The 12606-nt window shown below is 37.7% G+C and overlaps 1 protein-coding gene and 1 pseudogene across 1 annotated transcript; both read left to right on the plus strand.

Moving 5' to 3' along the window:
• The first annotated feature begins 74 nt into the window (after positions 1-74).
• On the plus strand, positions 75-5210 carry LOC122663381. The gene is made up of 8 exons (XM_043859057.1): positions 75-84; positions 511-606; positions 697-893; positions 1018-1141; positions 1397-1539; positions 1676-1799; positions 1930-1997; positions 4845-5210. Exons 1-8 carry the CDS (start codon positions 75-77, stop codon positions 5208-5210), a joined length of 1128 nt encoding a protein of 375 aa, XP_043714992.1.
• Positions 5211-10281: 5071 nt separating this feature from the next.
• Positions 10282-12337, plus strand: LOC122663382 (annotated as a pseudogene).
• Positions 12338-12606: the final 269 nt, after the last annotated feature.

Below are 12606 nucleotides of genomic sequence, written 5' to 3' on the forward strand. Positions count from 1 at the left end.
TAAGTCTTTCTTTCTATTTTTTCTATTACTTGTTTATTTTTATGGAATGCAAGGAATCAAATCATCCAAATAAAATGAATACAGGTTGAATTATAAACCATGCTCAGTTGAGAACAAACTGGTTTGAGAATGCGTAGATACATCACCATAACACTCAGCCACAACATTTTATGTTTCAGGCTCCAGCAAATGTAACCACACAATTTTACAGCAGAGAGACATCAAATTAGAGAGATATTTAAAGGTCTTATTTCTCTATATAAGGGATAGATAGATTGAGCAATTGGATCATCATCTCCCAATTCTATATCGATTTTTAGTCTTGTAGTGACATAGAAAGACTTCAGATTTTTTTACTTGATAGTGGGTCATATCCGTTGCTTACATTAATGTATACTTCACACCAAAAGTCATGTAATTATGGATTAGTTACTTTCATCAGTTTACACTATTGATATTGTCATATAGAAAATTTATCTGATATATGATTTGAGTTTATTGATTTTGCAGGAGTGAAACAGGGAAGAATCATGAGTCAGGATGATTCGACCCAGCCTCCTGGGTCGGAGGATTGGACCCAGGAGGATAGTGGCGCTACTACTCCGGGTTAGTCAATTGTAATGTTACTCTTTAAATTTGATGTCAAGTATTATTGTTACAGATGATTAATTTCTTCTTATGTTGGGCCATTTACAGTTCGTAGGGGAAGAGGCAAGAGGGGCAAAACAATGGCAAAAGACATTGTAAACATGCCTAGTGGGGAAAAAATTTGTATTGGTGTAAACAAGTATGGCCAAGCAAACTCTACAAGGACAGCCAAAATAGCTACTTGGATTGGGTTGTTAGCAAAAAACACTGACTTGTTACCATTAACGTACCCTGATTGGCGAAAAGTGCATAAGTGTACAAAGATGATGCATGCGCCAAAGTCATGGTATTATTAATATCAGATCCATAATTTGTATGGCTTACATAATAATAATATGATAACTAATATCTTCTTTTTTTTTCTTTTAGGAGAAATTTGACATACCGGAATCTAGCCGGAGTTGGATCCTAGAGAAACTTTGTGCTCGATGGGGGGATTACAAATCTCTACTGAAATCTGAACATTTTAATAAGTATGAGACGGATTCAGAACGTATGCAAACATTGATCTGAAATGTATGTCTAAAGAACAATGGGAAGCTGTGTTCAAGATGTGGGGGGACAATAACCATTTCTCTCTTTTTTGTGGGTACTGTCATGTCTTTCTCTACTGGGGAGCCGATCTATATAGAAGCAATACTAGAACAGACTCACTCGGGTTCGTAAGTTTTTGGTGCTTTGATGTTTTGCTATTTGAACTCCTCAGATGTTGATACTTGGAACATTTTCTAAAAAATGAATGGAACAGAGGGTTCTTACTTCCAACCACTTTCTTGGAACCTCCGTATGAAGGTTGCTCTCGATGCTGCAAAGGGGCTTGCATTTCTTCACAGTGCTGAGACAAAAGATATATATCGTGATTTTAAGGCTTCTAACATTCTTCTAGATTCGGCATGAAACCTGTGAAATCACATTTTGCTTATACTTTTCAATATTGATGCATTTAATTGATTCAAATGTTTTTAATGATTTTACTAGACCTATATCTGCTAACACTAAACCTGTTTTTGGAAAATTAAAATCACAGAGCTACAATGCAAAGCTTTCTGATTTTGGTTTGGCTAAGGATGGTCCAACTGGTGATAAGAGCCATGTGTCTACTAGAGTCATGGGGACCTATGGATATGCAGCTCCAGAGTACCTGGCTACAGGTAGACAATTTATTTGTCTTTGTTTGCCTCCATATTTGCATGTCATGTGCTGTTTTGAAACAATTTCGAACTCATGTGGACTTGTTTGGCTTCTATGCATTTTATTCTCTGTGTTATTATGCAAGTGCAGCGGTTGATGCACTGATTATAAAAGTGCTCACGAGAAAAATAGAACTGTTGTGCAATGACCTTGTTTTGGTTACTAAATGTCTCCTGCTTCGTTCGCAAACTAGACTTGGTTGTAGATCTTGGACTTGACCTGCTCTATCGATCTAAGTTGATTAGACCTGTTTTTCTATGTTAAGTCCTAATTAGTGTCCTGATAGGCTACTTGCTATAGCTGGTGGCAGTTCGCTTTCTCATTTTTTAAACTAGTTTTAGGAAATCCTAACCAGTATTTGATTGAGGCCAAGGTCCTTTTCTTAGTCTACAAATAAATTGCAAGGCTACTAAGTCAACCCCACATTTTATGGAATAGAATCCCAGTCCCCCCCCACTTCTTTTCTGTGAGTGCTGCGAGGGTTTGCAGTGTGGCTTGGGCAGATTCTCAGCATAGTTATTAAGGCGTCGCTATGGTGTCGAGGCTCCTTGGTTGCCTTGGACTCCATGGCGGATGCCTTGCCGTCATGGCAGTGTCGCCTTAAATTTTGCCCCTCTAAAATGCCATGGTCGCTTTCCCGCCTTGCTAACTATGATTCTCAGATTCCTTGTGGATTCCAGGCATCTGAACTTGCAAATGGATTCCTGTTCCTCTCTCAGATAGAATCCCAATACCCCCACCCCCTCTCATTTCTGTGAGTGCTATGAGGGTTTGTAGTATGGCTTGGGTAGATTCTCAGGTTCCTTGTGGATTCCTGTTCTTCTCTCCCCTTCTACAATCTTCTACTTTCTATTTATTTTCCAACATGTCAGGTTAGTCTTCTGCCTATTTCCTACCCTGCAGCACCTCTGTTTTCATTCTTATCCAGTTAACTTCTATAAATCATATCTTCTTATTTATTCATATGTTTACTCAAAAATTTCATATCTGAGATTTATTCGAAGTGCTCTCTTGTTTAGTCAATTCCATATTCTTTCCTGTTGTTTGGAGATCAGATTTGCCATTACACTCTTTCTTACTACACTAGACTTATTTATTCTAGATGCGATCGAAGAAGAAGAGAAGGATGAGTCGATCTCGGTCCTACTATGGAGTTTCTTTGTCTTTAAGAATCTAATACGAGCCTGGTCTTGGCGTAGTAATTAGGAGTCACTTATGATTTGTTTATTCAAGATCTGTATGGAATTAGGTCAAGTATTATTCCACTTGAATTTCGAGAGTTATTTTACTGTTTTAGATGGAATAGGAGTCTCCATCACCAGTCGATAGCTTAGTTTTTGTTTTCGATTATGGACTTTAAGTTTTGGGTTTGATTTTTGTTAGTCCATATTGGAGTCAAACTGCCCACTCAATTCTATAAATAGATTTAAAGGCATAAACCCCCCACCCCCCAATAAGTTTATGAATTATATTTCAGTTTTCTACTACACATTGTCAAATCAGTACTTGCTCTGAGTAGATTCTTAGGTTCAACTTGGTAGATGCCAAAGGGGATTCCAGGTGAATTCCCGACCTGTTATATCTCTTCAATTTTTTAACTTAATTTATCCCAACAAAAGACTAGTTTATTCTAGCATCTAAACAACTGTGGCCCCCCTATTCTATCAAGTTTTCCTACTAGTTTGCTGTGCTAATTTCCAGAATACTTCTTATTGTTGTCTCAGATTTGGTATTCAACTTTATGAATAAAGTTTTCTGGATACCTAATATCTTATACTGAGTTTGAACTGTTGGAACACTAGTGCAGGATCTACAGCCCTATTTTCCTAGTAGTACTGCTGAGTTGGAAGCATTGTATGGTATTAAGACTTGATTCATCTGAATGGAAAACCCCAGCCCGACTCAATTTTATAATTAGATGACATGGGGCACAGTTGCGTAGAGAATGACTGCTACTTATATGTCAGTACCTCCCAACTTCTTGGGAGTTCATTCCAATCCGTAGTGCAGACCTAGTTTCTTCTATTGGTTTGGCATGAAGGGTAGTTTTTGAATTAATCACTATGTTTTTAGGAAGAAGCTTATATAGCATGTGGGTTTGACATCTCAGAGTCTAATCCAACAGTAGAATACGCATGGCCAACTCATCTTTTCTTAAAGTTTTTTTCTTCAAAATCTTAGGGAAAAAATAGAATTGATTGTTTCTCTTTTTACAAGAGAAAATGTCTACACAAGCATCTTTAATAGAATGTGGAGGTGGAATTGTGCTGGAAATGCATGATCTCTCTCTCTCTCTTCTTTGCGTGTGGTGCTGTGGGTATAGTGTTTCCTTGGCCTTACCTATTCTGCAAATCTTAGTTTGTTTGGTTACACTTGATCTCGAAGTACTGAATATTTTAACTGTAATGAGGAATTTTTGGCTACATGTAGCTCGTATTTTGATTTTGATCTCAGGTTGCAATTATGTGTCCTTTTGATCTTCAGTTTGATTTTCTTCTTTTGATTAGGTGCAGCAGTTGATGCACCTGATTTTCTTCTATAGGTGTATTTAGGATATCAAACTTCTTTCAAAATCCCATTGTCTTATTCCCTAAAGTTCAAGAGAGTTTTCAAAGTTATAATTAAAGTGCTTTAGTATATATGGTGGAATTTCTACAGGAGCATTGGGTAATGGCTCTTTCCAGTTTATACTTTATAGCCCACCATTTCCTCTTTTTCGAATGTACGCACATCAGTGCATTAGTGTGGTGGAATTTCTGACAACCAAAGGCATATATATATTAATGTAAATGGGGCAGAAGATGCAAAACAGATTTCTTCTGGGGACTCATCCGGAGCAGGGTGATCCTAGACAAACAATCAATGGAAGAGGTAAGTAATGTTCTTATTAGAAGTTTGAAGTGTGGTTCAAATCAATCAAGCATGTTATTTGCATGCACCTTACTAAAGATACTTGAAGCATCTATATCTAACTAACTGTCTATCTATCTATAAATGTTTGTCAGTCCATCAAGGCATCTATTTACTTTAGTTTGTTGGTTTGTGCCCCTCCAGAGCAAGACAAAACTGAAACTCAAGCTCTTGAGGGATCTTCAAAAGTTCCAATATTGGTTCAAATAATCACAATGGCATGGATGGTGGAATGCAGTCAGTTTCATCTATTGATGATGGAGAATTTCATCAGCAAACAGGTTTACCTTCTAAGGAGGCCTTGGCCTAGAACAAGGGACAACCAAATTCAAAGACAGCATCAAGTGGAAGAAGTCAAGACTAACTGGTTTTATTCAGAAGTAAATTTTTATGCAACAAAAAATATATGGAAATTGTACTTCACAAAATTTGAACATGGAAATGGAAAATTATCTGATTGATAAGCTGCATAAGTTTCCAACTTTTTCTTCAAGAAATCTCTCATGTTGTGATATCCTAGAAAATAAACATACTATATAGATCAGTTTTATCATATCCCCTCTTCTTCTTCTTACCTACAGTTATAAGTACAGCTCTTATTAATCTAGTTTCTGCTCTTGTTTTCTATCATTATTAAAGGTTTATAATTGTGATAATTGGGAAGAAAATGGGTTAAATTTGTTTCAGTTTGATTGTTGTTCATACACCTGGCGGTACCCCTATTTTGGGTGAATTTTTGCTGCAAATAGGAGACCTCTCCTAGGGGCATCTAACCCTTAGATTAAACTGAGGTTTAGATGTTTGTTCCCCTTCTAATATTCGATGATTTCCTTTCCCTCCCCCCCCCCTTCTCCTTAAATGTCTCTTGAGGATAGCCTCTATTTGAAGCACTTGCTTGGGTGTGAAGATAAATGTATCAAAACCCTTTTCTCCTTTGATGGTTGAAGTTGCATATTATTATAGTTTTTATTTGTTATTCCTTCTTTTCCTTCTTAGTGTTAAGATGATGATTCTTTTTTTGTCCTTCAAAGGATTTTAACTTATATGTAATTTGGTCATTTATGTTTCCTTCAGGTGCAATGAAATTAGAAGCTAGAAATTTGAAAAGATGAAAATTGGAAGGAGGACGTACTAGATTATGATGTTCCTGATCTACAATGTCGAGAGCAATGGTGATGAAGTATTTTTATTGCAAGGAGTGCTAGAACTTTTTCTCTGTGTAATTTTTTTTTTGATGTTTTGGTTAACAACTTTGGTGGAGAGTGGATTGAAAGTGAATTTTAAAGGCATCCGTTTTAGTTAATTTTGTGTGCTAATAGAATGTAATGCATTATTAATGCAATGTTTAATAGTTTTTGTTTTTATGGAGTGAATATTATATATGGATGTAAACTACAGGTGAATATTATAATGGAATGTAATGCATATTAATGCAATTTTTTTTTTTTTAAAAAAGGCTTTTTGGCGACGGTAAATATATTACCGTCGTTAAATATGTATTTTCCCCGACGGTTAAATGAAAACCGTCACAAAAAATATATTTAAATACTGACGAAACCCATAAACGTCGCCAGAAATGGTATTTTTAGCAACGTAACAATTAACCGTCGCCATAAATACATTTTTAGCGACCAAGTAATAAACGCACAAAAGATGATTTTGCTAGACGGCACTAGCTTTACCGTCGCGATTTTCTCGCGACGCTTTAGCCGACGGACTGGCGACGGTTAGATTTTACCGTCGGCGTTATTTTGGGCGACGAAAAATTATGTTTTGCGACAGTTTATTACCGTCGCGGAAAATCATTTTTCTTGTAGTGTAAAATCTTACGCTACGTACTCAGTGGTAAGGGTATAAATACAAGAATGTGATACCCATACAAGAAAAGAGAGATACATGGAAAGAGATATACAGGGACACAAAAGGCTATGTAAAGAATGAAAATATTCACAGAATGCAGCTAATATGCACAGAATATACAACTAACAATAAGAAATGCGATAAAGAGTTTGTATAATTGACATGTAGAAACCCTCGCCATCAATTTTCTCCCCAAACTTATTAAGAATAACAAATTCCAAAAACCGATATGTGTAAGGTTGTAAGCCTTATTTGTTCCTATCACAATGGTCCCCAACATCAGTTTTACGACACTGTCTCCATTTCTGCCATTTTTTAGATTTTAAATTTCCTAAAAGGTAATTTTTACAAGGGAAATTATTGTTGTAACCATGGTCGGTGAATAAAAAATCGTACATTTTTATTTTAGTATAACGTATTTTTTTAAGGGAAAAAAATCTCTACTTGGGGATCCGACTCCTCTCAGGGAGCCCAGTGCCTAGGGACCAAGGTTCGAAAACTCGGGTCTCGGTACCAACTCGGACCCTTGAAAAACCGAGTCGAGTCGAGATCTCGGCGAGATCTCGCCGAGTTGTTGCATTTTTTTTTTTCTCGACTCGAAGCCTCATCTCGGTGGGTTTTAGACCTAGTTTGGGTCTGAAACTTGGTATTCAGCCTATTTTAGGCCATTTAAACACAATGGCACTATCAGATTTTGCAAAAACTAAGTCCAAATAGGAGTTTCAGTTAGTAGGAAAGCAGGACAGACACTTACTTATGCTAGAAACCAGGACAGACACAGGACAAATACACTTATTTATGCCTAATATCATTTACTTGCATTTACTTAAGATATTATTCATAAATAAGCAAATACCCCCTATTTGAATCCAATAAAAATAGTTAAAAATCAAATTCCAAAAGAAAAAAAGTCAACCCCCCAGTTCAAGAACAAAACTGAATTTTCACGGAGGTGCAATTTTCAAACTTTCTATCATGAATCGATTTTGATAGCATTCGTGCACACAATTAAGTTTGATCGGTACATAACTCTTTCAATATAAATCATATTTTAGCAATCTTGGATTTGTTGGAAAGCTTTGTTTTGAAAGCTTTCCAACAAGTTCAAGATTGCTAAAATCGATTTATATTGAAAGAGTTATGTACCGTCAAACTTAATTCGCAGTATTAATGTCACAAAATCGCTCCGAATGGAAATAATTTTTGGACATCAAAACAAATGAATATTTTACCGCACTTTTGGTTTTTAGCAATGTTTTACCATAATAAGAATTATGGAATTTTTAGATTTGAGAAAAACCCCAGCATTAGGAAGTTGAAAATTGCACCTACCACCGAAAATCCAGTTTTTGTTCTTGAACTGGGGGGTTGACTTTTTTTCCTTTTGGAATTTGATTTTTTAACTATTTTTATTGGATTCAAATGAGGGGGTATTTTCTTATTTATGAACAAATATCTTAAGTAAATGAAATACAAATACAAAAGCATTTACTTCAACCACGTGCCCTAATCTGCTTCTTTCCAGCCTGCTCTTCCACCTGGACTTTGCGACAACACTCAACCACGTGCCCTAATTTGCTGTATCCCATACAATATGAAGGCAACTTCTCAAAGACCACCCTCTGATAAAAACCCGAAGCACCGCAACCGATCCAAATTCGCTCTGGCAACGTGGATCGCAGGTCCACTTCAACGCATGCCCTCGCCACGACAGTCCTTGAACAACCTGATGTTGCACCGTCTACCCTAAGCACCTTACCGGTCACTCCAGCCACCGAGAGAAAATAGTTCCCTTGATACAAATTCACCGTCTACATAGATCCACCTTTCAATGTCTTATTTGAAATAAAATAATAAGGAAAAAGTATCTCTCCTCCTTAAAACAAGGGGGAAAAGGTGTCTTTTCACATGGGGAGGAGAGAGATAGACTTGTGGGAGTGTTGGCGTAGGTCACATTCCCAGATAGAGATCTTTTTCAGGTCACCAACTTCTTTGACCTTCTAGCACTGGGCAAGCATCAGCCCCCATACATGGTCTTACGACTTTGCGGAGACCTATGTTTTTGGTAAACAGTCGCCCGGGCCTGGTCACTGCGATCGGGTGATTCTCTTCTTCATCCCCGAAACGAAATAAGTGAGGGCTTAGTTGACTTTTTGTTTTCTCCGAGGCCTTCTTCGAGTTGGAAATGAATCAAACGGATGAGGATAAACTCCTCGGAAAAGATTTCAAAATCATCACAAACCTCCCCTTTTTCTTTTCTATTGCAATTTCTCGATTATTATATGATGATTTATTCACTTTCCATATATATAAATAGAAAGAAATAGACTAGAAAGGACATCTCTTATGTCAATGACTCGCCTTGCTCTGGCGCGCTAGCCGTTGTATATAGTCGGGCCCTTGCTTGGTTCTGGCGCGGCCTTACTCTCCATTGGGCGGAAGGACTTTCTTCTTCGCTTATGGACTTGCTTGGTTCTCGCTTGGCCGGCCAGGTCTAAAGATGACCGTAGGAGGGTCCATTTGACAACGCCAACGTCGTAACTACTCGACGCTCTGCATACCACGAGACGTACGCAGACCTTGACCCAACAATCTCGATGCTGTCTTCGTCTCCCTTTTTCTATATAGCTAAATCAACTTTAGTAGAAAAAATATAATTACAAAACCAGCAAGCGGACCCTACTCCATCACATGGACAAACCGTCGGAGAACAAGGAGGACCACTCCCCTCACAACAACGGACCTCAAGAAACTAAACTGGCCAAAGTCATACAGAGCAGCCACCAAGGGGAATAGGATGGATCTAATTCAAATCTGGCAACAATTCAAAAGTCACAAGGGTATGTTACTTTTCCAAACATCACAAGACATATTCTACCACATGAATCTTTTGATAGATAGACATGACATGGTGTAGATTAGCAATAGGTCAAATTTCATAGTGTTATTCAATCAAATATCTGTTATGTATTAAATACTTCTCATGTATGTCCATGCATATGTACTAGTACTATAGCCATTACAGTGAATTCTTTTAACGCTAACAGAAACTGATTCTTTGTTTCTACCCCCAATCAATACCCCTCTCCCCACTTCACATTTAAACAAAATTTTATCGCTCTCATCTATAAAAAGGAAAAGAAAGATAACAAAAGATGAGAGGGGGTGAGAGTCTAGAATCATTTGATGGATTTTCAGAAGAAAAAAGAAATGTAGTAGTAGATTTTTACTTTTAACAGCGTTTAAAATAGAGAATGGATCATCTGCACGTATCAACAGGTGAAAGTACATCTCAGAACCAATCACATTTTAATTATGTTTTCATAAAAACCCCTCTCCCCCTGTAAATGGCAAAAATAGGGCAGGTGGTTGGCTCTCACATTTACGTTCACCCATTGGTATGTTCATCTCAGATGACTTTTAATATTTAGATAGTTGGAAGTCAAATGATTTATATAGATGTTTTAATATGAAATGGCCACGGATTCAACTTTCAACTAATTCATAGTTCACAAATCACTGTCAAGCTTGCTTTCATTGACCATTTGTGTTTTTTCAACTTCGTTCTGAGTTTCTGAAACACCAATTAAACAAGATGTTAATAATAGAAAAAATGGCCACTCCTCTTTCACAAAAATCTTTGGAGGAAGACAAAAGTGAATTATATTGACAATGTTCCTCGAGTTCGTAGTCTGGTTTCTTCTTCTCCTTTGGAGATCATCATCTGTTTTTGCATCATCAGAGCAAGAATATGTTGGTTTCACCTACAATGGATTTCGAGGAGTTAACTTGAGCTTGGACGGCTTAACTCAGATTACAGACAATGGACTCTTGATATTGTCAAATGAAACTAATCAACAAGTGGGTCATGCGTTCTACCCCGATCCACTTCACTTTTTGGGGAATTCATCATCCACCGGTAATAACTCTCCTTTATCCTTTTCCACTACTATTGTATTTGCCTTTTGCGGGATCAGATTTTTTGGCCCTGCAATAGCTTTTGTGATTTCATCCTCAAAAGAATTCCCAGATGCTTTACCTGGCAATTATCTCGGCCTCTTCAATACTACCAACATCGGCAAACAATCCAACCATGTCATCGCAATCGAGGTGGATTGCCTCCAAAATGCAGAGTTCAACGACATCAATGGAAACCATGTTGGTATCGATATCAGTGACTTGAAATCTGTTGTATCTGAACCAGCTTCTTATTTTAGTGATGCAGAGAATCGGTATGTGAACCTAAGCCTCACAGGACAGCCCTTGCAACTCTGGGTTGATTATAATGGTACAGAGAAGCTACTTAATGTGACTTTAGCTCCTCTTAATGTCCCTAAACCAACAATCCCACTCTTGTCCTTGGAAATTGATTTTTCTCTGATCCTCATGAAAGATCATCCCCTGTTTGTGGGCTTCTCCACAGCTACATACACCTTGCCAACATCTAATTATATTTTGGGATGGAGTTTTAAATTGAATGGGAAAGCAAGAGAACTCACTCTCTCCCAACTTCCTAAGCTTCCTAATCATAAATCACATAAGGCCAGAACTAGGCTTTTTAGTGTTGTATTTTCTGTGATAGGTGCTACTTTAGTGTTTATCTCCATCTTGATTATCCAATTTATAGTGAAAAGAAAGAAAAAGTTTGCCGAAGTGCTTGAAGATTGGGAACTCGAATATGGACATCACAGGTTCAAATATAAAGATCTATACATTGCCACAAAAGGGTTCGAGGACAAAGAGCTTCTTGGAACTGGTGGATTTGGTAGGGTTTACAGAGGTGTATTGCCCAAAACCAAGACAGAGGTTGCAGTGAAGCGAGTCTCCCACAATTCAAGACAAGGGGAGAGAGAATTCATTTCTGAAATCATCAGTATCGGTAAATTGAGACATCGGAACATAGTATGACTCTTGGGCTATTGCCGTCGCAAAGGAGAGCTCCTTCTAGTCTATGATTTCATGCCTAATGGGAGTCTTGACAAATTCCTTTTCGATCGAACAACAACAACAACAAAGACGATGCTGAATTGGTATCAAAGATTTCAAATCATCAAAAGCGTGGCAGCCGCGTTGTTATATTTGCATGAAGAATGGGAACAAGTTGTGGTGCACAGAGACGTGAAGTCCAGTAATGTGTTATTAGACAAGGAGCTAAATGGAAGATTAGGAGATTTTGGGCTTGCAAGATTATATGATCATGGAACTGACCCTCAAACCACTCATGTAGTAGGGACACTTGGTTATCTTGCACCAGAACTTTGTGAAACTGGGAAAGCAAAGCCTAGTGTGGATGTGTTTGCATTTGGGGCTTTTTTGCTGGAAGTTGCTTGTGGCAGGAGGCCCATAGAGTCTGAAGAAGCATCTGAAGAGTGTATGGTGTTGGTGGATTGGGTGATCTCATGTTGGAGTGAGGGCAAGATTCTTGATACTGTGGACCCAAAATTAGGACTGAATTATGAAGTGGAGGAAATGGAATTAGTGTTAAAACTTGGATTAATTTGCTCCCACAATATTCCAACTGCAAGGCCACGCATGCGACAAGTCGTACGCTATTTGGAGGGAGAGGTTCCTCTACCAGAGTTACAATCTTTTGTGCCTTCAGGAGGTTCAAGTGATGTCTCTGTTTGCTGTTCTTATGCGATGACTCGGTCATCATCTATTGCAGAATCTGTACTCTCTGGAGGACGTTGAGTTTGTTGGGTTATAGGTTTTGAGTGTAATCCAAGTATTGTCTAATTAGATAGAATGGGTACGTTAGATTGGGCTTTTGGTTGGTTTATATGATGATGTAGACAAGCAAGTTCAACTGTAAGCTTTTAATCCTTTAATAAGTTTTCTTTTGTTTCCCAGTGGTCCGTTGTAAAGTTACTAATTAAGTCTTAGGGAATTTCTTTTCCTTTGGTTTCTTTTCTGTTTTTTTTTTTTAATAATAAATAATAACATTATAAAAGGAAACCGAAATATAAAAATATATCGAATGGGACAAAACCATCTCAC

This window comes from Telopea speciosissima, chromosome 5, assembly GCF_018873765.1.
Source record: "Telopea speciosissima isolate NSW1024214 ecotype Mountain lineage chromosome 5, Tspe_v1, whole genome shotgun sequence".
Lineage (NCBI taxonomy): Eukaryota > Viridiplantae > Streptophyta > Magnoliopsida > Proteales > Proteaceae > Telopea > Telopea speciosissima.

What these genes read in the sequence shown, in the direction of transcription:
- LOC122663381 (XM_043859057.1), top strand. An exon ending in CGTACCCTGATTGGCGAAAA is followed by an intron (nt 894 to 1,017) that starts GTGCATAAGTGT and finishes TTTTTCTTTTAG; the next exon opens with GAGAAATTTGACATACCGGA. An exon ending in CTAACATTCTTCTAGATTCG is followed by an intron (nt 1,540 to 1,675) that starts GCATGAAACCTG and finishes TTAAAATCACAG; the next exon opens with AGCTACAATGCAAAGCTTTC.